Source organism: Brachyistius frenatus, unplaced genomic scaffold (assembly GCF_029030835.1).
Source record: "Brachyistius frenatus isolate BFR_SWC_R1_liver_20210118 unplaced genomic scaffold, ASM2903083v1 Contig_43, whole genome shotgun sequence".
In the NCBI taxonomy this organism is placed as follows: domain Eukaryota; kingdom Metazoa; phylum Chordata; class Actinopteri; family Embiotocidae; genus Brachyistius; species Brachyistius frenatus.
Genome location: NW_027210642.1, coordinates 1,055,699 through 1,082,626, shown reverse-complemented (window position 1 = coordinate 1,082,626; position 26,928 = coordinate 1,055,699). Strand labels below are relative to the sequence as shown.

Sequence of the window (26,928 nt, the reverse complement as noted above, 5' to 3'; positions counted from 1 at the left end):
TTTGCATTTCACTATGCGAGAGAGATGCACATTCTTATTTATAGCGTCTTTATCTATTTCCATTACTTTTAAAACTCCAGTTTTTCATATCCTTTCTGTCCAGTAAAATGTCTCCAAATTTGGTAATTTTTTTTATCTGAATTTTTCTGACAAACTAAAGGACTGGATGTTCCTTTTATTAGCGGACAAAATTATCCTAATATTTTTTGGATCATCTGGAAAATGCATTGTTTTTCTGAGCTTGTTGACTTTTTGGAGATAGCCTACGTTGTTCTTACGGAACAAAAACGATACAAATATGATTATCTTACGGAAATGATGGATTACTGTTTAAACTAAGCAACAGTGAGCGACATAAAGTAGCCTATTAAAATAAACGCAACTTTTAAATAATTGCACCAGTAATATTACTCCAAAAACATCATCGTAAAACACTGACAAGGAGCATTTAAATGAGTGTACTTTCCATAGGGTACTTAAAGCAGCCAACATTTTGCTGACAACAAGGCCTTCTTAGCCTACATACTAAACCTACTTGAATAAAGTTCTGAATATAACTTGTAATAGAATATTTTCACAGTTGGGTATTGTGTTACCTGTCTTACGTAATGTGTGATGTAATTACCTGAATACTTCTTCCACCACTGGTGGCAGTTGAAGAAAAAAAAAAAAAAAAAAACTACTGCAGTAGTAGTTCTGCGAAAGAACTACACGTTTGATGTGGACTACAAACTTACGTCATCATTTCCGGTAAGAAGCACCTGACTGTCGCAGCCGGTAGGGGGCGGAGTTGGACGCACAAGTTCCGTCCCGAGTCCGCATCCTCGTTTGCGGGTTTTACAAGTGAACCGCTTTTCACGGTGTTAGGGGGGGGGGGGAAGGTTTGTTTGCGCTTTCATGTCTTTACGATACCAAAGCCTTCTAGCCCGGCGAATACTAAAAGTGAATAAACACGTGGACCCAACGCAGTGTTGCACTCGTCAAACCTTTGAACGACTTTGTGAGCTCGTTAAATTGCTACGTCAGCTAGCTCCCAGCTAACTTTGGCTAGCGTCGTCCAGTAAAGTCAGCTGCGGGTCGTGGAGAGAAAAATATATATAATGCTCTGAGCAAGTCGGAGGGCGTCGGGTGAGGCGTTTGTGCATCGACGGAAGTCGGTCGGAGCTTGTGATTTGTGATTAGAGCGGGTAACTGAACTTGTGTGGTTTCAATAACCCGCCGCATTCAGCAGCAGCAGCAGCTCGCTGTGTCCTCTGGTTATTCTCCCGAGACTCCCGGTAAACGCCAGAAGGCCTTGCGCCGTTGTTGTCTGAGCTGCTTTTTTGTTTTGCTTTGTGTTCACGTAGTTCAGGCCCGGGTGTTGTTCTCCTCTCCCCCCCCCCCCCCTTTTTCCAGACCGCATCAGCTTTCCACTCTTGACATAAGTGTTATCTCCCTTTTAGACGAAATCGGGTCAAAACCTAAAAGCAGCAGAGTCACCTGGCAAAAGTCGTATTTCCTGTGGTCGTCATCTTCATCTCGGAGGTCTACTGTGAAGAGGAGAGGGGTTATAATCAGCTCCCCCTTTTTCTGATCAGGCCTCTGCTGCCTCTCGGGTAAGGTGATGTACACACGACTTCTTCTTTTGTTTGGAGCTCCAAGCATTTAATGATCCTACCCATTCAAAAGGATAAATTCATATTACTGTGGTGTTGTTAGTATTTGAGTGATTGTGCAGAAGTAACAGTATCAACAGCCTGATTACTTTTAATGGCAGATTTATTGTGTTGTTTACTTTACGCTCTGCGGGCTCTCTTATTTATTCTGGACAATTTGTCAATAATGTAATGTATAGATTATATGTTGTTCTTATGTTATTGTTCTTTCACACACCGCCTATTTAGTTGTAGAAAACCACAGTGTCCACTGCAGCCTTTCATTGTTCCCCTGTTTATTCTGACAAGCTGTCACGCAATCGTAGTTCGTGTGACAGTTACAGACTATTATAGGTTGTATCAATAATATATTATATATATATATTCTATACTCTGATCAAAAAAAAAAATGTATCAACGCCAATATATTGATGAACTATTATCCAACTGTGATGTCCGTGATTTGAATGTGAATACACTGCTACTTTAAAAAAAACTTGTCCTGGTTCTAGGGTAATCTAGGTGGCGGTAAAGATCACACCACTAATGTCAACAGAGAAGATGGAGACGAGGACAAGTGTGTCCAATGGAGCAGGGCCTGTCTATGAGGAGAAAGAGGGCACCCTCAGGTAAAAATGATTTCCGGTATTATTTGTTGTGAAATAAGATTGCAGACTAATTATGCTGTTGTAGTTCTGTCAAATACACATTTTCCCTCTTGTTTTTTTTTTGTCTTTTCATAACCCAGTCCTGAAGATCTGTCTGAGATGCTGGCAGCAGGGACCAAAGAGGTTCATGAAAAGGCTGAGAACACTCAGTTTGTGAAAGATTTCCTCAGGGGACGCATCCGCAAAGAGCTCTTCAAGGTCAGTCTGAAGGAAATCAGGGAGAAAATTTCACGTTTTGATCACAAAGAGTAATTTGCAAGACAAAGACAATAAGGGAATATATGTAATTAATGCTTAATAAAAAAAAAAAAAAATGCAAAGAAAACTGGGGGAAAAACAAGAATGAGACAAGCAAACTAACTGTAGGGCTCAAACAGCAATGAACAAACTAGTATTCGCATTTGAAATGTGTCAGAAGAGAGATGTCTGACTCATTTTTGTCTCCTCAGCTTGGTGCTGTGGCGCTTTACTACACGTACACTGCAATGGAGGAGGAGATTGAAAGGAACAAGGACCACCCCCACTTTGCCCCTCTTTATTTTCCGGCAGAGCTGCACCGCCATGAAGCTCTGGCCCGTGACCTGGAGTACTTTTATGGGCCAGAATGGCAGAGCAAGGTCAGCTGCTCCCAAGCCGCCCAACGCTACGTGGACCGTATCCACCAAGTAGGACAGGAGGACCCGGTGCTATTGGTGGCCCACGCCTACACCCGCTACATGGGGGACCTGTCCGGGGGCCAGGTGCTGAAGAAGGTGGCACAGAGAGCCCTGAAGCTGCCGCCAACAGGAGAGGGCCTGGAGTTCTATCAGTTCGATGCCATCCACAGTACCAAAGCGTTCAAGCAGCTGTACCGAAGTCGGATGAATGAGCTGGAGCTGGAAATCGAAACAAAGAACAGGCTGGTGGACGAAGCTGTCAAGGCCTTCATGTTCAACATGGAGGTGAGAGGCCAGGCAGGAGAAGAGAAAAGAAGGAGAGAGAAGAAGAAATGTGGGCCCCGGTGGTGACGATGCAGTGGTCAATTTTCCTTAGTCATTAAGTCGTGACCCAAGTTTTTGAAAATGTTGCGCCATTCCGATTTCTTTTACCGAAAAATAATGCAGTAATAGACAGTACCTACACTCACTTTTAAAAACATCACATAATCAAAACCAGTGCAGCAAAGGGGCAATTGAAAACCCAATGAGATAAAAAAAAAAAAAAAAAAAAAAAGGCAGACTGATAATGATACTTCTTGACGTGTGTCCTTGGCTCTATTAGCCAAAAACAAACATTCCTGTCTGCCTATGTTATTATCATTTTGTAGAAGAGAGTACAACCTCACAGAACTTGTTTTGGTTCCGGCAGGTGTTTGAGGAGTTGGAGGAGATCGGTAAAACCATCCAGGAGGACGTTTTAGATGCTGGAATGCCTGTTCATGGAGCAACGGGTGGAGACATCAGCAAATGTCCCTACTACGCTGCCAAAATGGGTAAGTACTGTTCCATCGGGAGTTGATGCACAAATGCCACTTGTTTCGAGGACCTCCGCGTTTTTGTTCAATCTAAGCTTGCGTTCGCGCCTCCTCTGTGTCGCAGCGACATCGGGTGGAACGGCGTACGTCTGTCAGCTGGCGATGGCCGTCCTCCGCCACCCGACAGGACAGGTCCTGTTTGCCACCTGGTTTGCCGCCTTGGCTGGGTTGGCTGCGTGGTATCTGATGTGATCCGGTCTGTCACTCCGCTGCCGCCAGAGAGAAAAGAGCAACGTAGAAGGAAGCACAGTAAGGAGACGTTCCACAAACTGCAGACCACTTCATAGCTTCATACAAACATTCTTATCGGGTCCAAGTTTATTTCACGTTTGAATTTAACGGAAAATAAGACTCGAATCTGTTTCTAGCGGTAGAATTCCGACGAAATGACTTATAGGACCATTTAGATGTCAACTCCATCCATCAAGCTGCAACTTGTTAGTTTCTCAAAAACATTTTTTTTATTTTTTTTTATTTCTCTACCTCCTCTGCACTATCCCTCCATCCCTCCATTCTGTATCCCTCCTTCAGTGTGTTTGGTCGAATCTCCAGACCCACTAAAGCTGTTTTCTGATAGTCAGATTGAAGTGATATTTTCTCCCCAAAACTGTAATTGAGTAAATGGAGGTACGTTAGTGAATGATGAATTTATCATCCTGGTGAGCTTAATAAACCATATTAAAACATACTATGCATATGTGGTGCGCAGTAGGGTTTTTCTGGACAGACTGCCGAATGGATTTTTAATGAAGCCTTTAATGAGACGACAGTAAAATAAAAGTTTATTTGGAAATGTAAACTTTTGGTAACCTTATCATGTATTTTATTTCACTTCTACACACTGATTGCTGTCCCAAGCATAATGTGAAAACAGTCACATTTCACGATTCATTCCTGGGCCTCCAAAACCTTGTACATGTGCACTTAGTCAGCAAAAAAAAAAAAATTCAAAAGCTTTTTTATGACAAGCGAAGCCGTTTATCAATCATCCGATTAATAAACGGCTTTCAGATAATAGTAAATATATACAGGATATTTTAATCTCTCCTGGTGCATGTTCAATTTTACTGTTTAAGGGTTATGTGATAGTGCATCTTGCATTCAGAAAAACAACAACTGCCTGTTGATTTAATTGCACAGCTTAACTATCCAAGATGAATGACTTGTTAATGATTCAGTTCTACCTGCCGCAGGAGCCTATATTAGGACGAAGGTGTTAACCGAGATAAGTGCAACTGTTTTACAAGGAAATGGTCTTTTTTTTTTTTTTTTTTTTTGTATTGATAAGATTTTGTCTACCTTCTTGCAATAGCCATGTAGCTTATCCACATGAAGGGTAAATATGTGAGCTTTGTGGTCGATTATGAATGACTAATATATTGATCCTTCAGCAGCTCAGCTCCGGTTAATGTATCCATTTGTTATGAATATGCCAGTATACAACATCACTAAACTGTGGAAGCATCACTCATACTGTATGTAGTACACACTTGGTTGTTTTTTTCAAAATAGATAAGGAGAAATATTTTGTGATGTCCGTATTCTACGCAGTGCAATTGCACTGTTTTGCGATTTGATATTTATCCTGACACAATAATGGTATTTTATGAACTTTTTCAAAAACAGAGAGCACCAAACGAAACCTGCCGATAACATTTCGGCTGGGTTCCCGCGCTGTGCATTTGCATAACGCATTCATACATAAATAGATGTGCAGTATTTCTTGATTAATAAATGATCATTTAGGATAACAGCTGTGGTGCAGCTGTTTGATCACAGGCCATGATGATCAAGGTGATGAAAGTGTTTTCTATTTGAAAGTCTCAGGTTCATGTTGCAGTCAGATGGCAATGACTAAAACAGGAGACCGCCAGATATACTCTTCTATGTGATATTTTGTTTTAATGATGCAAGTGTGCCACGTCAAAATACTTCAGTTTTTTTTTGTTTTTTTTTTGGACATATTGAAAGGGACACTTACTTGAATCTCAGGAGTGCAGATGGTTGTGGCCATAAATGAAACGTACAAGTGGCTGGAGTGCTTGACTAATTTATGTTGATTTTGAATTCTCTTGCATTAACATTAACTACGCTCTTAATCCCTTTGTGCATCTAACTGGAGCTTTATTAGTGACCTTCTAGAGCACTTTCATTGTAAGAGAGTGAAAATCCAGGAGTATGTTGTGCTATCAATAATGAAATAATAATAATAATAATAAAAAAAATCTGTTTTCCTGTTTCATGCTGGCGTTGGATTGGTGTTTTTGATCACAACTAGATGATTATTTTTTAACGCACACAGGCCCTCTGATTTGAATTCATTTGGCCCGTTCCAGTTGCTTGCAGCATTGCCCCGGCGATGCTGGTCAGTGCGTCGGTCCAGACTGAAATATCTCCCAACGGATGGACGGACATGAAATGTTTTACAGAATGGTCTCCAGAGGACGAGTCCTACTGAAATCGTTAATCCCAAGACTTTTTAGTGCCGTGATTAGTTTTAACATTTGTGGTGAAAAATATGCCAACAGCTATGAGGCGGACTACCATTCAATTTGGCACAGACATTTCAAAATATGCTGAAATAACTGATCCCAACCATTTTTATGATTGATTGTTTTGAGCCATTTCAATGAAAAAAAAATGCCAATATTCTCTGAATTTAGGTTATTAATAATCTCAATATATTTTGACGTGGACTTGTTAAGTGAGAAAATATATTTTTAGGCTGCACCTTTGGGAAACTGGTTGACATTTTAAAATCATTTTCGACAAGTAACCGATTAAACAAGAAAACAATCAAGATTGAGCACTAATGAAAATACTCATTAGGTGCAGCCCTGATTCAGACTTTGGAGGCAGTTTAGCAGTGTTTAGTATTTTAATGAGTGAGCGCCATTTATACGAATATATTAACGCGTCAGCGTCAACGCATTCTTAGCGTAATTTCTTCTGTGATTTATTGAAAACAAACACTCTTCTCAGACAATAGCTTTATTATAGCTGTACACTATATCGCTTCTATATGACACGTTGATGCATGTATGATCTATAACCGTATGTACAAATGAGATTATGGTTCAGAACTAAAAGGGCATATATATTTTTTTTTTCCCGCTCATAATGCAAAAGGTCAGAGGGACAGATCACAGTCATCAGTGCTCACAGTTCGAGAAACCTCTCCACCGTTAAATCCTCCATCAGAATATCCACTGCAGACACACCTTTAAACAGCCCAACACTAAAACTCACGGGTAAACATGTAGTCTGACGACGTTTGTCCTGTAAGGTGCTGAGAAAACGGGAAATCGAGCCTGAAAACACATACAGAACTGAAGGATTAGTAACAGGGGCATCTAACCCTGAATAAAACTCAAGACTCCATCTGTAGTCTTTGTCAACACAATAATTTCTGTGCGCGTGGAATCTGCCGTCACCAGTTTGTTTCTCATTTGGCAATCAACAGAAAACCAACACACAGCAACTGCTATGAGAAATGTCTTTTGCTACCACAATGGCCTGAATGGACATTTGACAGAGAGGTGATTGGCAAACTGGAAAGATCCTCTTGTCTGTATGGATCCACTTTGGCAGAGGAACGGAGCAGGTAATCCTCCGGCTTTTTCACTACAGGGTTAGGTGGGCAGGTTGGCAGGTCTGTAAATGATCCATCCAGAATCCTTGTCGGCCTCATCCAACAACCAGCCCTCCCCATTCCTCCGTCTCTTTCTTCATAATGTATCTGTCCTCCCCTCTGCCCCTCTGATGGAGCCTCTCAGTTCCAGGATGATCGTTTACCTTGAAGAGGAAGGAAGAAGAGCTTAAAAATGGCCACAGTCTCTCCTTTTGACAAATGGCAGAACTGAAAAGATTAAGATTTATCAAGGACATCCCACAGACTGGCTGGACATCTAACCGAGTGCAGCAGTGCATGCGTACGTGGTTTTTAAAGTGACGGCCACAAACCAGACAGCAAAAAGTACCAGAAAATAAAAAGTGTTGCATGATGCAGCATGTTATGATCGAAAGAACAAAAAGACAGTGGAGCGGGAAACAATCACTGAACATAAAATAACCAGTCCTACCTGGTTTGTGGCTGTCAGGAAGAACTAAACAATTTCTTTAATTTGGAGAGGAAGCCCCCTTGAGGTTTCACCTCTGCCTCCTTCTTGTCATGCCCACTTTGCCCTGCCTCAGACCGCTTACCACTGCTGCCCCCACCTGGACAGAGAGTAGCACTGCATCAGCCGGTCTTATGACGCAGCACAACTTCCTTTCCTGAAACCCCATTTCAGTGGATCAGAGATGTTAATCTATGGGCAGCAATGTGGGCCACCAGAAATGGAATTTAAATAATTTAGATTTTAACTGCTCTACGTGAATAATTGCATCGGGGACAGATACGTTAAAAAAAAAAAAAAAAGAAAAAAAAGGGGAGGGGTAGGAAAAGTTTTTTTTTTTCCAGTGAGACTGTCCTCTCACCTGTGGTAGTGGCAGTCACTCCGTTCACCGTCCCCTCTACGTCTGTCTCGTCCTCAGCGTAGCTCATTAACAGAGCTCTCTGTCTGTCTGTCAGAGTCCTGCACAGGAAAACAACATTTTAGGATTATTGGGAGACAGCCATTGGATTCAAATACAAAGTCTTCTCCGTCTGACATTTTTACTGGGGCAAAAAGACACCTGTGGACTCTTACTTGGGTACTTTTATTTTGACATGGATGTAGTGCTCTCCGAAGCCATAGCCACTGATGCGAGCGATTCCCTTCCCAGCCAGGCGGATCTTCTGGTCGGTCTGGATGCCGGCAGGGATCTGAAGACGAGGACAAAAAAAACACCAGTCACTTACTGTACTATACATGTTTGAAATGTTTCCCCATCAGCTTGGTAACTGGAGAGTCTACTTACTGATAAATTAAGCGTTTCATAAAGGCCCTGTGTTCTGGCCGTGCCGCCCAGGATGGCTTGTGCCACAGAGATTTGAAGGTCAGAGTGGACGTCTGCGCCGTCCCTCCTGAACACTGGGCTTTTTTGGACCTGGACACATCACAACACACCGTGTCCAATTGTCAGCATTTCAAAAAGGAGGTCCACCACGGGGTGTCTGAACTGCACATTCGGAGTCAAAGAGCTCAGACAGCTCAATGCCTCGTTGTACAAATAACAAATAGCAGCAGCGGACGTGAAGGTGATACCAACCCGAAATGTGATGAAGATCTCCTTCTTTCCAACTGGCATTCTCACCGTCTGACCTTCCTCCACTCCTGAAAGTCAAAACAAATAGGTAAACACTCATTCGAATTTGAACAGGCGTCACGATGTCTTCCTTTGCATAAATAATGTGCTGACAAAAAACGATCAAACTCCTGCAGGCTTGAAAGGTGGGCAGAGGTTGTCCGAACTTCACTTTATACTTGAGATTTTTGAAGAGAAGGTTTGGTAATTTTGAAGCGGGGTTGTATGAGGTACTGATCCATAGATATTGTGTGACTTCAAAAACAACACAATAACACCAACTAACGAACCAATCGAGACCAGCGACACCCAAGTTCTGCGAAGCAAAATGCCTGCTTTTGTGAAAGGAGTCTGGTGGCTTTGAAGAGAGCAATAACATGGATTCTGTTTCCCATCAGAAAAGGCTGTCTGTCAGCAAAGTAAAGCGGTGAGAGTATTCTATACATAGCGTACACCGAAAATGATATTTTTTTTGGGGGGGGGGTCTAATGCACATTTTGTTGCTGACCCTGTCCACAGCAGTACATAGCTCAGCTTCCCACCTGCTGTCTGCTTCTCCAAACTGAGGACGAGCCGACCTCCATCCACTGCAGGTAATACACTGATTGTGGAGAAGTACCTCGTACAACCCCCTTCAACAAGTTCCGAACTCTCCCTTTAAAGATGGTTGACATACAAGATAAACATGTACATTTACTTTTCTTACAGCCTTTATGGCCAGTGAAGAGCTTAAAACCAGCAGATAAACTTCCTCTCAGGAATAAACTCTAACTTTATCGTGTTGCTAATTACGTTTTTAATGGTGGACTACTTTTCACAGTTTTTAGTTAATATGCCTGATAAATTGGTGATAAAGAAGCCAAACACAAACCTAACCTGAGGCAAAAAAACCAAACATTTAATTGGAGAAGTGTAAAGATGTATTTTAGTTAAGAGCAACAGGCACTTCATTCATACTAATGTATGTACATCATTATGAATTCTGTTCATCAGTGCAGCTGCACTTTAAAGAAATGTTTCATTGATTTTGTAAACAAAAAAAAACAAACTTTGGCCAATACTCTGCTGGGTTACTCTTCGTGCTCAATGATAGTAAAAAAATACCCTCGAGGTATTTACAGCATGTAAACGGTACTCAGCTCCACGGTTAGTCGAGTGTGACCGACCTGCAGGCACGGGAACCATCACGGTCTTCCTCTGCTTGGTCTGTCCCGTCCCACGGCAGGAGTGGCAGGGGGTGGCAATGACCGTACCTTTGCCGCCACAGCGACGACACGTGGAGCGCATCACAAAGGGGCCCGTGTTTACTGTTTCCTACAGGGAGCAAAAAACAAAACAAAACACGTGCTTCATGATGCAATATTAAAAACACCGTAAAGAAGAAAGACAGCGTGTCGGAGCTCTTACCATGCCAGAGCCGTTGCAGTGGTGGCAGTGCTGCACCTTGGTGCCGGGCTCGTGGCCTTTACCATCGCAGTGCTGGCAGGCTGCGTCTATGTTGACAGACATGTCTTTGTTGACTCCCTTTGCTGCCTGAGTGAACGTCAGCTCCATGATATACTGCGCCAAAAAAAAATAAAACAGGGGGCCAGAGGGTCATCACTCTGAATATACGTGCCAATAAAAATGCCCAAATGAGAATCAGCCGAGTTCTCAAAGCAAAGATCAAATTCTCTACGTGGGCTTTTATAGATTCCAACGAACCTCCTGAGGCTGGTCGAATATGGCGTTGAAGTCTCCGAAGCCACGGCCTCCGGAGAATTCTCCAAAGATTTTGCGGAAAAGCTCCTCTGGGTCCACACTGCTGGCCTGTCCGCTCCAGTAGTGCTGCCCGCCACCAGCCTGACCGGCATCAAAGTTCGTTGAGCCAAACGTGTCATACTGCTTCCTCTTCACTTCGTCACTGAGGACCTGTAAGGAACACAGAGCACGATTTAACAGGTCAATCGTTTCCCTCATGAACTTGAATGAAACACACAGAGGCAACACATAAAACAGCAGATCTATCAAGCGGAAGCTTGATGGAGCCAAACCTCGTACCTCGTACGCCTCGGCCAGCTGAGCAAATTTTTCCTTGGCTTGTGGGTCATCTTTGTTGGTGTCAGGGTGGTACTTTTTGGCCATCTGAGGGACGACAAACACAAACACACTAGTCAATTACTGCAGTGATCGGTCAGCCGGGGACCAAAACAATGTGTGTGAGGCGGGAACGAACCTGGTAATAGGCTTTCTTGATCTCCTTCTGCGTTGCAGTGCGGGGTACCCCGAGGATCTGGTAGAAGTCCTGCTTGCTGCTAACAGGGGCACTTGTGTGAAAGGACAGCGAGCAGACAGCGTTGGGGGACTTGAGGCCTGAAAAGGTGTCCAGCAGGTGGAAGGGTAATAAGTAGATGTTGTTTGGTGGTGCTGCGGCTGCATCACTTTTGATATCCAACTCTACAATTTTGCTTGAAAGTGAGCAAACAAACTGATGGCATCAACTCTCTGTAACGCGCTTCAAAGCAGCTGCGTCGTTGTCTCAAGCTCCTCTTGTCACTTCGGTAAAACAACACATTGCAACACGTTTAGCCTAGCCTAGCCTAGCCTGGGCCGATACCATATGGCTAGCATCACTCACCTGACAGCGCTCTCAATGTCAACGCTTTCCCTGCTCCGCCGCACGCCAGGCTGCCCCCGCGCCACAGCTTTTCCGCACCCAGTGTAGAAATGCGCCGGACCCCTCCACTGCCAGAGGAGACAACAGCTCCGGCGGCCCTCCGATGTCCAGAGGACACGATAACCGTAATCCAGCGTGAGGAGCAGCGAGCAGCTGAGGACGCCATCATTCCTGCACTGAGCCGCCGCTTCGGACACAGTGCGCATGTCCGGGAGGGAGGGGGCGTCACCGAGAGCGCAAAGATGTTCTGTTTAATGCAAGATGTTGCTCTCTTCAGAAAAAAGAAAAAAGAAAAGAAAAACCAGCTGTAAAAGTTTATCTTCAATATTATTCCTTTAAAAAAAAAAATATTTTCTTTTTATTAACCCTTCGCCAAATAGCTAGAGATGATACCGGAATACCGGAAGACTATTAGTATTCAAATATATTCAGTTCGGTTGTGTACACAAGTTTCAAAGTAAAATAGGAATGCAAATGTTTTATGACCCGGGGTGGCACGGAACAAAAACGTCGCGTTCCGATGTATTCGAAAAGCTAAACCCCGCCAAATGGGACAGCTCCGTGGAGCAAATCGAGCGAACACCGAGCAACGCGTCTGAACTGTCAGCTGCAGCAAGGATCCCTCTGCCGAGTATCAACCAGCTCGACAGAGACACCCGGAAGGCACGAAAGTCAGCTTGAGAGGGCAGCATGAATCGCTTTAAGACCTCCAAATTCAAAAACACCACTCCGAAAATTGCCAAGAAAGATGTGAGTAGCCCACGAGCATCTTTTTCCCCGAGACAGCTCTCCAGGCTAATGTTAGCATCGGTAATTAGCTGCGCTGCTTAAGTGGCGTTTCGGGGGGGAACGCCTGTCTCTGAGAGAGATGTTGAACTTCCTGCATCTGGAAAGTCTGCACAGGAATGAGAACACAAATCTGAACCCACATGCTGGCGTTCGTGCTAACTGAGGGCTTTTAGTAAAATATACGAGCCATGTGGTTTACATGAAGGCGCTCGCCTTCATCGGATGTTGCGGAGACGCCCATCAGTCATTGAGCTTTCACCCATTTCTTTTCCAAATTCGTGTTGTATTCTGCAGGTTTTTGTTGGCACAAAATGTGAGATTTACTATGTCCGCCCAAATTGAATTGCAAATGCCACGAGTGATATTATTACCGTGATGCTTATTTGTCAGTGATAGTTGTCCTGCAGATTGCAAAAAGGCGACATGTCTGGACGGGACACGAGTGTCTTACAAATCTGCCATTTTCTCCCTGATCTGGACCCATTTGTTTAAAGTTGCAACGCCTGCAGCTTCCCTTCCTTGTGATGCATTACGTAATCTCCTGCCTTGTTTTTTTTTTTTTTTTTTACTCTGGCAGTAAAATGCTTGGTATGCACAGGGACAGTGAATGGTGTTGGTGTCTCTCCAATCTCTGCACAGGATCTCAAGACAGCAGGTGGTGCTTCGCCTGTGAATGTTAAACTAGCCCTTCACGCAACAGAACACGTTAATGTGCAGATGAGGCTTTTTTTCCCCCCGTGCTGAAGTGTTTGTGTGCTGTCATTTCAAACACTGCAACACTCAAAACTGGGACAAGTGACAGGAGGTGAGTTCGACAGGGATGGAACAAGACAAAAGGCAAAGCGAAGATGAGTGGGCCTTTTTGTTCTCGGATAAATCCAGAACAGCTTGAGTGAGTAGTCGCAGGGGGTAGCATGGGAATGAATTGAGGCAGCTCTCATTTGGCAAGTGTCCCGTAGTCCCCTGGACACAGTCGTTGGTGTTGGTTTCAAATCACGGGCCTGTGGATGGATTCATAACGGCAGGTGGCTCACTCTTTAATCCTGAGACACAGGTTTTGACGGAGTAAGAAATCTTGTACGCGTTGATCAAAATGCATAATTAAGGGAAGACGATCCTTATCATAACATAAGGGGTCCTTGATATCGTACAGATCCTCCATATGCAGCCTGGATGCTGAAACAGCTTAGTGGAATAGTTGTACCTGTCACAGGTCCCGTCGAGAGAAGATTATGTTAAGTAGATAAGAAATCTTTGCAGCTAGCTGCTGGCAGAGGTGGTGGCGAGCAGTCATTATCGTAATCAACACTCTGAGGCTTAAATTAAGTTTCCAGCCGATACTGCTCCCACACAGCTTCTGACACCCCATTTACATGTTGTTGTCTACGTCTCTTTTGGCAGAAACTCTTCTAGAACTTGTGATCCTGCTATTTGCACACGTACGAGTGGCGCTTTGAAATGCACGGGTGCATAAACAGAGCAAGTCATGCATCTGTCCTCTGCAAAGCTGTTGGGGCCGTGAAGGGTCCCTTGTGGGCCAAGTGACCGTCACGGTGGCTCATAAGTTTTCAGAGGAGCAGCTCAGCGGTAGAGTAGTTGTTGGAGCGTGTTGCACAGACACACTGTCCTCTTGCCCCTTTTGCCTTGTTAATGTTATGAAAGAGGTTTTAAGAGTTCTTTCCGGTGCAACGCAGGGAGTCCTTCCACTTCCTCAACACTTTGCTCATTCTGAGTGTGTGTGTGTGTGTGTGTGTGTGTGTGTGTGTGTGTGTGTGTGTGTGTGTGTGTGTGTGTGTGTCCTCTCGGCTAGATCCTTCCTGTTCTTTGCTGTGTTCACTTTATTTTCTTTATGGTTGTGACAGCAACTTGGTCATGTGTGTTTGGTAACATTATATAAATAAATTGGATTCTTCAGTGTAAACGGTGCTTTTTTTGTTGTTGTTTTCATTCATCTATGTTCATTATCAAACCCTAAATTCACCCATTATGTTCCCTTACTCTTAAACCCAGGCATGGATCAACCATGTTCGTGCTGGCTCCTTCTCCTGCCAGGGGAACCACATCAAAGCAAGCACCAAGCTGGTGGCTTTCAATACCGAGCAGGCTGGTAAGGCTATGAAAGTGTGGTTGAACAGTAACATTGGCTTTTTGCAGATTGAAGTAGCCACTCTTTATAGTTTCAGCTTCGTTTGTGCTTTCATTTAAGTTTATTTAGTCCAGAATATTGACGTAACGACATCAATCAAATTAAAATGAAACAAAAAGGATTCCTTTGGAAAAAAAAGATAGAATGTCTTTTTTTTATTTATTCATATTTTCTCTGTGATCCTAAAAGTCGATTTTTGAACAGGGTGGACATTTTGGATTGTGATCCACTATGAAGTCTCACAAAGCAGATTTTGAGAGTATGTTTCATAACATTTCTGTGTTGTGTGTGTGTGTGTGTGTGTGTGTGTGTGTGTGTGTGTGTGTGTGTGTGTGTGTGTGTGTGTGTGTCTGCAGGTGGAGGTATGCTGGGCCTGTCTTCAGTCAAACCTGGTTCAAATGGCCAATGGACAGTCACCCACATTTCTTGCCACTCTGGTAGCTTTTCTTCATCCTTTTGTAAAATAAACTAATCACATGAGAAATGCAGACACTGCTGCCCAGAAATGACATTGAGCCAGACAGATGTGACCCAGATCTGAGTTTTCATTTCCATTTGTTTTCCTCTCTCTCTCTCTCTCAGATCTGGTGACTGATATGGACTTTTCTCCTTTTGATGAGAGTCTCCTGGCCACATGCTCTGCAGATGAAACGGTAAGCTATTTAATGTCCTACTTCTCCCTGACCTTGTTCATTCTTTCGTTTGTTCCTTTTATCCTCACTTTACCTTCTTGCGGTGTACTTACACATAAGTTCACTCTCCATTCTTTCGGGCTTTGTTGGTCCTGGCAGGGCTTCGAATGCAACATGAACCACCATAGATTTTGTTGTTCAAACCTTTTGAAGACTCCCTCCTCTCAGCACATTGTCCTCAGCCACAGGTGCTCCAGCTCACTGGAATGTGCTGAGTGCGGGTCTGCATCTTCAAACTCGGCAGCTCGGTCTACCTCGCAGACCTGTGTAAACACACATACCTATCGCCACACACACTGATGTGATCCGCAGTGCCCGGTGTGCAAAGCGTTTTTGCTCCTCTTATCTTTTGCCAGCAGGGCATATTGTTTCACCGACTTGGTTGTGTTGAGCAAGTGAAATGAAATATGACTCCAGTGATGTATTTTTACTGACTAACCTATAAAGTCATCATCATGCTGGTTTATTTAGTCTGGTCTGTTGGCAGCGACTGGAAATTCAAACCTGCGCCCAAACCCCAAATTATTCAGTGCAGTATCAACATTCAGAGGCGCACATCACTTAACGACCACCTCATGGCCGGTTGATGTTGCATCTTGATATATTAATTCGTAGTGTGTTCCCTCTGCATGGCCAGACGGCAGGGAAGTGGGCGTTCAGCCCGGCTGGGCTCGTTTGAGCAGACTGATCATAAACGTTTCACATAATGTGCAAACGAGCAGAACTTCACCAATGTGCCAGGACGACTCCCAGCAAAACGGAGAAAGGAGAAAAGTGTAAAATAAAAAAATAAAATTAAAAAAAAAAGGTGTGATTTGCCTGAAATAGATGTAGAGATGGAGGAGAGGAAGAAACTCATATTTTCATATCTTTCTTTCTATGTGTGTGTGTGTGTGCAGGTGAAGCTGTGGCGTTTGTGTGACCCAGAGCAGGAGCAGCCCAGCGATCCAGAGCTCACCCTGCGTCCAGGTCAAGGCAGGCTGGAGCTGGTGCACTTCCATCCCACCTCCTCTGGTTTGCTGGCAGTTGGCACCACAAAGTCTCCTTTGATTTGGGACACCAGCCGCCAGGACGCGCCACTAGCAGGTAACTGCAGCTGGCAACATGAGCAGAACACGCACGTGCTTTTTTTTTCTTCTCTAGCATGCAAATTACAATTAAAGCATACTTCACAAATTATTATTTTTTTGTCTAAAGTCTTTAGTGTACATCATGTACTGTCACTTTACATTGAACATTTCAGTCTCTGTCGGTTAGTCTTCAATTTATGTTGTGCCATCTTTTGTTTCCGTGTGTAACATAAATGTATATTTGGAGTAAAGTGTCTGGTTGGCCTTTATTTTCGGTTGGACACTGACGCTGCCTACGTTTTACAGCCCTGTGGCTCTGTCTAAGTGCCGGAGCAGCAGAGGTAATGTTTTGGTTTTGCAGTCCTGGTCCCAGTCTCTCCGGGCTGGCCTCAGGATATAGTCACTATCCTCTGGCCTCACCCACCCCCCCCCACATCCCTCCCCAAACACACATCCTACACAACTGCGCTCCTCCTTCCCCATCCCATGACAGCTGGCCTGGCTGCTGCTGCTCACTGCTGTTCCAACCTTTCATGAGCATTACCCTCCTTCCACAAACACAATGTTTTTCATCGCCCTCATTTGTTGTGGTTTTCTTTACATATGTGGTTAAGGAACACGATTTGAATGACACAAATCTGTATCTGAGTGAGTGTGTGTTTGGGCTCCTGTTTGTTCCTCTACAGTTTGACCTCATGTCATGTTACTTCATGTGTAGCTATCTTAACAAGAGCAACCTTCATCTTTCCAGTGTCTTGGTGAAACTCAATAATTCACACAAGCTGTGCTGTGCTCACTTCTGCAGCCTTACATGTGTCATGTTCAAAATGTCTCACATATGCTTAACCTGTAGGGACATACGATCCATCCCGTGGTGTAAATCATTCATACTTTTATTGTTGTGTTTTCTGATCTCTGTGCTTGATTTATAGCTTCATCTCCCCGCTGCATTTTCCTGCAGAACGTCTCTAGTTCGGTGTGTTTTTTTTTTGTTGTCTCGTCTGTGTGCTGTCATTCCGTGTTCATTGTGTTATCATGTTTCTCTTTTTTTTTTTTTCCCTATGCCTTCTCAAAATTCTGTTTTCATCTTTCACATAGTGCCTCTCCTTCTCTTACCCCTCTAAATTATGATTTGTGTGTCTACAGTTCTGGAGCAGCACGGAGACCTGTTGCAGAGTCTGAGCTGGAAGCAGGACGGTTCCCTGCTGGCTTCCTCCTGCAAGGTGAGGACAGCTCACACTGCAGCAGATCTATGTTACACTGACCTGCAAGGCTCAAATGTAATTTTTAATAAAGTGAAAGCTGTATTTTGTTCCATTCCTTGAAGCAGGTTTGATTGCTGTAGTTGCCGTTTATGACCACTAGATGCTGCTAGTGTCTCAGCAAAGCCACACGTCAAACGTTGCTGCACCTTATCTGTTTACATGGGGCTTATTTCATCAAAATGTCAACAGGGGTGAAGCTCATAAAAAAAGGGTGGGGATCACATTACACATTAGACTCATTACATGAGGAATTAGAGAGCAGTTCTTTAGAGGGAAAAAAGGGTAAACTTGGAAAGCCCTAAATAACATTAAAGAAGTAATAGGCAATTTAATTTAATGTGGTAATAGTGATGCCAAAGACATTGATAGAGGGCTTGTAGAGATTTTCTGCCTCTGACTGGAAACTTGTAACTTGGCAATCAAGCCAGTAAAAATGGCAACAGGCTGAGTGTGAAGGATTTTGTTTTATCTTAACCCCACATGACCCCTGATCCCTGATCCCCAGCACCCCTCCCTCTCTGCCCCCTTGAACCCAACCTTCCTCTTCAAGTTTAAGTCTACACAGCATTTGACAACCAACACTTCTTTGGCAGGTTTGTAGAGTACTGGGAAAAGCTAAGAAGAAACTGATTTAATTGCTCACGATAGAAAGTGCAGCTATATGGCCAAGGGCTTTCCATTAGGTTGTTAATATTGTAGACGTAGGAAGAGGAAGGTAGGAGGCGGCATGAGTTTATGAGGAGGAGGCAGAGAATGAAGGGATTTATAGTTGAGTTGGAATTGTTTCACGATTATATTTGGTTCATAGGAAGAGCCAGGGCCTTTGTCATCACTGGAAGTTAATATAACTTATTTCTTTTGCTCAGTTTAAACTCTCATATTGTGCACTACTGTGAATTACTGAAACCACACATAGACTGACTGATGTGTAAAAGAGGCAGAGACCTCCAGTGAATACTTCAGACAATGCGTGATGTGCTTACTTCAGCTTAACACCAAATAACCTTTGACATAGAAACATATACCACATGCACGTATTTAATGGATATGATTGTTGGTCCAATCTCCTTTGTTTGTTTTTTACTCTGACAAGGAACAAATTATGACGCCCATCACTGGCTGTGTCCAAATCGTGACATTAAGTTGACAGGATAATCGTCCTCACCAGAGCTACCAACCCCATCAGGCTCAGTGTAGGCTGAAAGAACAAGACACCTGAGAAGAAACTGTGTGTGTGTGTGTGTGTGTGTGTGGGGGGGGTGGTTGTGGAGGGGGTCTGAGATCTGAGGCCGGGGGGCCTCCTAGGTTCTTGCCCTGTTGGGCTCTGGTGTCATTTAACCCAAAAGGCCCCTTTCAATCTCTCCAATCCAGTTTATTAAAGCAAATAGGGCCTGCCAACATGTGGGTCCAATCCCCCAGCTCTCCCGTAGGGTAAACATTGGGGCACGGGGCTGGGGGAAGATGAAGGGGGAGACCACCATCCCAAAGAGCAGGAATCATGACAAGCCTCAATTGGACCTGGAGAGATGTATATTCACGACACACTTATAGAGAGAAGGCGGTATTCAGTTGAGAGGAATGAAATCCACAGGTACTGAGAGCAGAGACTAAGGAAAGCCTGTGTTTATCCAAGTGATGGATGGGGCGGGGCGGTATGATGGTGAGAAGTGAGGTGTCGTCAGAGTTATGGTCCACAGCTCACCTTGATTTTGAAAGTGTACTAAACTCCCTACACAATTTTCAGTGATGGAAAATAACATTAATTAAAGCATCCTGCAGTCTCAAACTGCCAATCTCAACAGGCTTCGACACTCGTAACCGTGGGAGACTGGGAACGAAGGGCTGGCAGCACCGTGTGTTTGATGAGCAGTGAGAGAGAGAGAGAGCACCCCTGGCTGAAGATTCCCAGCATCTGTGTGTGTGTGTGTGTGTGTGTGTGTGTGTGTGTGTGTGTGTGTGTGTGTGTGTGTGTGTGTGTGTGTTTCCGTACATGTGAAAGTTGTGTGCAGCCAACTCGTGGTGAAAACTCATTAACAGCAGCTTGAGAATGAGGCTCCATCACTTTGATTAAACAGCAGCTGTCTCAACGTACACACACACACACACACACACACACACACACACACACACACACACACACACACACACACACACACACACACACACACACACACACACACACACACACACACACACACACAAATGCACACACAGCTATCTGGGCCCTCCATCTGTGCATTTATGAGTTTAGGTGGTATGTGTGTTTATGTGTTATTGTCATAGGCTTAAGAGAGTGTGTTTGCTTGTTTGAATGTGTGTGTGTGTGTGTGGGTGTGGGTGTGTGTGGTTACTTGGTGAACACATCTGTACGTGAGTAGCCCCTCATCTGTGTGTTTGCACAGTCAGATAGTTTCTGCCCTCATATGTAGTTGTTTGCACTACAACACTCGAGATGATATGGCAGTCAACGGCTTTAATATGGCAAATGTATGTTTGTATAATGATGTATGTCCAGTAAATATGCGCGTGTTTGGTTTTCAAAGGGAAGTCATTAGCTGGTAGGATGGAAGCAGCTTGAAAGTGATTGTACCATTAAATGATGATTGGTTGCAGAGCTGCAATGATTAAGCAATTCATTTGTAATTATTGTGATAATCGTTTTAGTCCCTCTTTGGGCAAAAATGCCAAACTCTGCTGGTTTAAGCTTCTTTAATTTGATATTGATGCTTTTCTTTGTCTTACATTATAGAAAAGAGAATATCTTTGGGGTTTTTGATTATTGCTTCCACAAACATAATTTTTGGGACATCAGCTCAGGCTGTGGGAAATATGGTAATTTACTTTTTATATTTTCTGACATTTTGTCAAGGTTTTTTTTTTTTTGGACATTCATCGATAACGGAAATAATCATTAGTAGCAGCTCTGGTTGGCAATCTACCAAAATACCTAGCAGATGAGCTAATCAAAAAACAGATAGCTCATAGCTCAGAGATGGTTTCAGCAGAAATGTGGCTATGAGGGGGAAAAGTGTGTGTTTGTATTCCTGCGATGCTCTGAGCCTTTGGCTTAGTCCCGGGTCACAGAGACCTGAAGATGTAGCTTAGGGGCATCATATCCGTGGGTGGGCTTTACTCACTCACGGACAGGATGGAGAGGCCAAGAAAGAATCAGCACGTTGGTCAAAAACCCCTGTTTGCTATTCGAGATTTTTTTTTTAAAAAAGCACATGGATGCCTTCTTTGATTGCTGAGGGGAGCACGATGAAAACAAGCTGATGCTCCGAGCATATTCTTCAATGTGTATTTGAACTCGGCAGAATAACATGCTGCTGTCTGTGAGCGGAGGACATGTGATGTCTGCTTTTTATATTGTGAGGCTGATGGCTGCCACAGTGCCTCTCTGTCTATACGTCTGTCCTTGACTGTGTCATAGTCAGCCTCCTGATTCCCTTTGACATGTATATGTTTACTAAGTATGTGTATGGTTTACTCTAAGTACTTATAGGTATTACCTGCTGTCAGCTTCATATGTCAGGCTGCTGCTGTGATCACAGTCACACAGCAGTATTGAGTGACACGGCTGCAGACACGCATGTCCCAGTCACAGCCTGATCCCATTAGGTCCCATTTCCTCCCAATCATGCCGGAGTCTCTCTGATTGGCTGCTTTGATTGATGCCGAATGTGTGTTTGGGCTGGCTGGGGTCGAGGCACACGAGGCCGCGGAGAGGTCACTGGATTGCATTTGCTTACGATGGATCAGTGAGATCTCACTGATAAATGAGGAAACTTCGGAGAGCTTGTGTTGTTCTTCATCTGAGTTATACTGAGGTGGAGGGACTTTTTATTAATACTTTCAAGATGTAGCTTTCATATTTCAGTCATTCATGTAATTTTAATGGAAAAAAAATACAGCCAACTGTGGAGCCTTTAATTCCTTCCCCATTTTCTTTGAGAACTTCAAATCGTGACCTTGCACATGCTCTTTGGCCTCTCTTACATGTTGAACTTCTAACTCTTCAACAGCCTTCACACATTAGTGTTACTTAACTTCAGATGCTGTTTCATTAGACTGAACTGAGAATAAGAAGGAGCACCAAGGTGCCAATGAATCATCACCATAGGGACCTAAGTTTCTGTGTTCTTAAAGTTTCTCCTGTTTTTCTTGCTTGCCCAGGACAAGATGCTGCGGGTGTTTGATCCCAGAGCCCAGGTGACACCTGTTCAGGTAAGTTTGTCAGTAAAGCCCTGAGCACACTACCAAAACAACCAGCAACTGCTCTCAGAGGCAGGTACATGAAATGCACCCATCCCATGTAGAAATCCCTTTATTTAGTACAGACAGAACTTTAATTAAAGGATTAATTTGTCCCTTTTTTTCTATAGTTCACATATTCCATCACAAATGTTGTCATAAGAGCAATGCCAACAAGGAATTGAACAAGTATTATCTGCAGAGCCTGATTGATATATCACTCAGTCAATTGTATTTGCTGAGATTAACTTATCACTGATAAATTGCTGTATATGTTGGCTGATATGCGTTGATATGAAAACTTGTTTTACAGAACATGATGTAGAAAAAGATGCTTTTTCTATGTGATTTAAAAAAAAAAAATGTATAGCTAGTTTTAAGTATTAAATCACCAGTGAGGTTTACTGTTTCAGTGCACTGATGTCAGTGTGGACAATAAACTGTAAAATATCAACCCCTTGTTACATATCTTTGTTACAAATGTCAAAAGTGTTTGATAACCACATTTATACATTTATTTGGACCTATTTAAAAAAAAAAAAAAAAAGTTTATTTTTATTTATATTTATAGATAAAAAGAATATTGGCCAATAAATCAATCAGGTAATTCTTCTATTTCCTAATATCGGTATTAGCGCAAGCCCCAAAAATCTAGTATTGCTGGGGTTCTTATGGTCTGTGTATCCAGACTATCCACACAGGTTTAGCTTCTTTTTATTATTTTTTTACAGAAGTGAGGCTCTACGACACATACGAATAAGCTAAAAGCTTTAGACGCACACAATTTATTCATTGTTCTTTAAAAAAAAAAAAAAAAAAATCTTAAAAATCTCCCTTCATTAAAAGAAAAATCTTAAAAAAAAATCACCTTTCCTTACACTTTGGAAAACACTGGTGATGCAGGTGTGGGGAAAAATAGCTTAGAGTGTCACTCAACAGCCATTTAGGATAAGGACTTTTTTTTTTGCACACTACATCGAGTGATAAACATGTTGACAGTAACCCAGAGAGCTCACCGCTGGCCACTGTAATTCATCTGCTAATGATTTATGGATGTGCTGCACATGATGCCGTCCTCTTCCCACGGGTACCCATGCCACACTACGCTAGTGTGAACCTCTTGACTCTCACCACTCCCTTTTTTTTTTTTTTTTTTGGGTCCCCTTTTTTTTTTGACAACCGGGTCTGAACCAATAGGATTCTGTTTAAGCCAACGGCAATGAGGAAGTGGAATGGTAGGGCATTTGTGTGTTGAGGGAAGGGGGGGGGGGCAGTATGTGTCGTGAAAGGCTGCTCGATATAAAGCAAATATTCTCACACATTTCAGTGGTGGACCTCCCAGGCAGTTTTAATTATGCCGATGGCCAGCCTGCCTTGTGGGCTCTCGTCTGTAAATATGTGGGATCCTGCAAAAACACGACATACCGCAGCAGATTAGATATTAGATCACTGGAATACCTGGAGGTACATCAGCTTGTGCGGCAGCGAGAGAGAAGCATACCTGCATATTTGTGGACTCATACACCTGTGGGCATGTGTAGACCCTGTTGTCCTTTTATGGGTTTCGAAACTTTTGAGACCGTCGTGAAAGGAGTACTGTTCCTGAGTTATGTGATGTCACTGACTCTGAAAGGCAGAGAGAGCCAGCGATGGAAGCGGCTTCTCTCCAGTCTTCTAACCTCATTCTTTACATCAGGTGTGTCAGTGTTGATGGCATTTAGGAGACATTGAATGTGGGCATCAAGCACAGCTTTTCATCAGTGCTACAAATTCTCTGAAAATTGCTATTCCAGTTAGCATGCTCTGTTAAAAAAAAAAAAAAAAAAAAAAGACAAAGTAATTGAAGTAAAGTAAAACTGATGTTGCATGTAAATCACTTGCTGCAGCCACAGGGGCTCATTAGTTCAGATTGAATCAGTGTTGGATCGTCTGTCTGTCTCGGTGGTTACTGGTGGCGGGAGATGTGCTGCGCTAGGACATTTTAGCCAAGTCTATGGCATTTTTGACTTCAGTAGATAGATGACAGTGGAGAGCAACAGAAAGAGTGGAAAGACATAGAAGCTCTTACGGCAGATCTAAGCCCAGCTGCATTGACTTTGATACCTTTTTAAAAAAAAAAATTTTTATTCACACGTTCTTCTTGTCAAAACCTGGTGCCTAATTTACCAAAAATGCAACTCAAATACTCACCTCGGTTTGGACGAATATTTGATTTTGTTACGCTAGAAGCAGCTAATGGAACCTTAAGCTGCTAGTCCCGAGCAGAGCTAAAGAGCTGGCTACAGAGGTGTTGTAAAATCACATATTTCTGTCTCCGAACCCACGTTTTTTATTCATTTTCAAATGTGCTCCTTAACTGACTCAAGTGACGTCACGAGAGACAGTTTAGTCAGATTTTGACCCTCTGAAAAGTCTTTCTTTACAGTTTCAGTATACTTTCCAGGAACTGAAAACAGACTTTGTTGTATAAAATTGCTGATGCTCCTCTTTTGAGTTTTATATCTTTCATATGTTTTAGAAAGTGCTTCTCCCAGGCGCCAAACCTGGTGCCGGGAAACAGAACATTTGCTGATCTGATTTGGCTTGAAAAACTCTCTCAGTGCAGGATTTTTCCCCATTACCTCCTCTAACAACTATATACTGGCTTTTAATTGAAACCGGTAGTCAGTATAAGAGTTAACGACTCTGTCATCACCACATTTCAGCAGTCAGTAGTGCTTGAAATCTGTGTGCAGCCACTACCTGAAATCTATTGTATTTTTGAACACGGTATGCAACCACAATGAAATACAGATTGGATGTTTAGCTTTGGTTTTCTGCTTGCTCGAGCAGCAACCTCTTTTCTTTGTCTTTCTCTCTCTCCCTTTTTCTTACTTTGTCAATTTCAGACTCGCAATCAATGCAAAGCCCACAAGAAGACTAATGGTCATTGTCAGATGTCAATTTGAAAACAGTCTGCGGTATTAAAAAAAAAAAAAGGTTGCTTTGGACTGCTCGCCCGTCAGGACACCGAGCAACCACTGAGCCACGTCTCTGTCTTCTCTTCTTTCCCCACTCTCTGATTAATTCCCCATCTCACTGCCATGGAGAAGACCAAGATGTGCAGATGTGCGAGTCAGCATACTGTCCTCCTCTGCACTCAGCTCATGGCCTCACCACCTCAAACCGAGGAGACTTGGGACCCAGATCAAAGTTATTAGAGGATTGCTTTTGCCTCTTTGGTTTTACGTTCTCTTGCTTTCTTGCCCTCTCCATATCTCTCTGAAATACCCAAAGTCCAGCTTTGAGAGGCTTGGCTTTGGAGCCCTCTGGGATCAGTCGGCAGAACCTCACCCTGACAGCTTTCAGATGTGCGGCTCTGCAGAGTGGGAGAGCCACCGCCACTCCTATTAGCACCGCATCTGCTGAAGAGGGCTTTTACAGGGTGCAGGCCATGAATCCTAAACGCACTGAAACATGATGAGTGCAGCAGTTTAGACACATAGAAGAGTGTGACCCACAAAGCTGTTCAACCCCATAACACATAACACAACACATTTCACATTGTATGAGTGGTTTCAAGGAGATTCCACAAAGTAGCTTGTTTGTGTATGATGTGAGGGAATTTTCAAGCACTTTCTCCACTTTGCATGTTGATGAGTTTGTTGTTGCAGATGTGATGTGATGGCAGGGAATAACCAGTGTGGCCACAAAGTAAACAGAGTGGGGCAGAGAAATGGCCAAACTATTTGAATTTGTAACCTCACTTGGGAGGTCTGTTTGGCTTTGTACATGTGAGCCAGTCAGTTATCCTCATCAAGCGAAGCCACAGCTCTTCTCTGAAAACATTTCTGGGGGAAGGATATCTCAAGAAAACTAGGGAGCATTTTAAAGCATGACTTGCTCTTATTTTGAGTTTGAATGTCCCTGTGGCACACAAACAAAGTGAAATATATAGGTGTAAGACATTTTTTTTGATTATCTTAGACAAAAGGAACTGACTGTCACCTCTGCTTTTGCACATCATGTATGTGCTTTCATTTCTGCTCATCAAATGGTTTAAGTGTCTATTTTACAATCCAGTTGGGTGCTCAGGATGAAAGCACACCTGCCCTGGAAGAGTTCCAATCAGACCAGAAACCAGATTGTCAGAATCACCGATCAGCAGGTCCAGATCTTTCTGTGATGAGCAGGTGACTTTTCATTCAGTGCCTCGCGAGTGCTCGTGAACCTGATGAAGCTACCTGTGAATTCTGCGGGACACATTCAGTACCTGCGAAAGCACACCTGAATAACGGGACTGGGTGAGATATCGAAGCAGCGATACGCTGGAATGACCCAGAGGCAGGAAAATGCTGAGTCATAAGAAGTTTTGACGTTGCTGGTACAACGTGGCTGTCAATCATCATTCAGTTCGTTCAATAACTCAGAAATGTCATCGCTGGAGAAACGATATGTCTGAATAATTTATGCCTCTGGCATCAAACGGGTGTAAAAACACGTTCTCTCCATATTATTTGCTTTCCTGCGTCTCCTTCTCACCAAACTAATAAGAGCAGCCGTCTCTCCAGATTTGCGCACCTGATTAATATGTGCCTTTCAGTCGTACTAAAATACACACAATCACTTCTCCTATTTCTACTTTCAGGTTTAGTAAATATCATTGCGGGTGCTAAATTGCTCTATTAGCATGGGATTTTTTTTTTGATACACACAAACCTTTAGTAAATCAGGCCCATAGCGTATAATCCATCGTGTGCTGCTGATCAATTAAGTAATTCTACTGGCAGTCGTCCATTAACTGTAAAAAAAAATAATGTTGTGTCTATCAGGTATTTGCATTTGGACGTCCCTTGAGTTACATCTATGGACATCGTGTTGATCGATGTGGTTCCACTGGTGTCCTGGTTCCTCCCAGGGCAGCGCAGTGGAGTGGGGCTGCCTCATCCCTGTGGCCAGCACCGAACTGGGTTCTCCCGTTGGCCAGGTGGGGTAAATTTAGTCCCTAATTACAGCCCTGCTCCGGCTGTATT

At 43.3% G+C, this 26,928-nt stretch overlaps 3 protein-coding genes across 4 annotated transcripts in view; 2 read left to right on the top strand and 1 right to left on the bottom strand.

The window, feature by feature from the left end:
* Positions 1-842: 842 nt before the first annotated feature.
* hmox2b (heme oxygenase 2b) lies at positions 843-6,057 on the top strand. Of its 2 annotated transcripts, XM_069702832.1 has the most exons (7): positions 843-1,277; positions 1,443-1,595; positions 2,147-2,263; positions 2,383-2,500; positions 2,752-3,243; positions 3,650-3,773; positions 3,880-6,057. In XM_069702832.1, the coding sequence occupies exons 3-7, from the start codon at positions 2,181-2,183 to the stop codon at positions 4,005-4,007; spliced, it is 945 nt and encodes a 314-aa protein (XP_069558933.1). In that variant the 5' UTR covers positions 843-1,277; positions 1,443-1,595; positions 2,147-2,180; the 3' UTR covers positions 4,008-6,057. The 2 variants fall into 2 exon arrangements, with proteins under 2 accessions (XP_069558933.1, XP_069558934.1); XM_069702833.1 differs by having other exon boundaries at positions 843-1,595.
* A 733-nt stretch (positions 6,058-6,790) lies between these two features.
* Positions 6,791-11,882, bottom strand: dnaja3a (DnaJ heat shock protein family (Hsp40) member A3a). The gene is made up of 11 exons (XM_069702830.1): positions 11,662-11,882; positions 11,260-11,396; positions 11,085-11,168; positions 10,749-10,955; positions 10,452-10,604; positions 10,211-10,358; positions 9,009-9,073; positions 8,718-8,846; positions 8,507-8,622; positions 8,295-8,392; positions 6,791-7,610 (listed from the first exon to the last, which is right to left on the bottom strand). The coding sequence occupies exons 1-11, from the start codon at positions 11,867-11,869 to the stop codon at positions 7,588-7,590; spliced, it is 1,368 nt and encodes a 455-aa protein (XP_069558931.1). The 5' UTR covers positions 11,870-11,882; the 3' UTR covers positions 6,791-7,587.
* A 394-nt stretch (positions 11,883-12,276) lies between these two features.
* coro7 (coronin 7) overlaps positions 12,277-26,928 on the top strand; it is a 106,460-nt gene continuing 91,808 nt past the window's right edge. Inside the window, exons 1-7 of the mRNA XM_069702828.1 lie at positions 12,277-12,450; positions 14,500-14,596; positions 14,992-15,072; positions 15,218-15,288; positions 16,227-16,413; positions 17,544-17,620; positions 21,839-21,889. Of these exons, the coding sequence (XP_069558929.1) occupies positions 12,391-12,450; positions 14,500-14,596; positions 14,992-15,072; positions 15,218-15,288; positions 16,227-16,413; positions 17,544-17,620; positions 21,839-21,889 (624 nt within the window). The 5' untranslated portion in view covers positions 12,277-12,390. The remainder of the gene's footprint in view (positions 12,451-14,499; positions 14,597-14,991; positions 15,073-15,217; positions 15,289-16,226; positions 16,414-17,543; positions 17,621-21,838; positions 21,890-26,928) is intronic.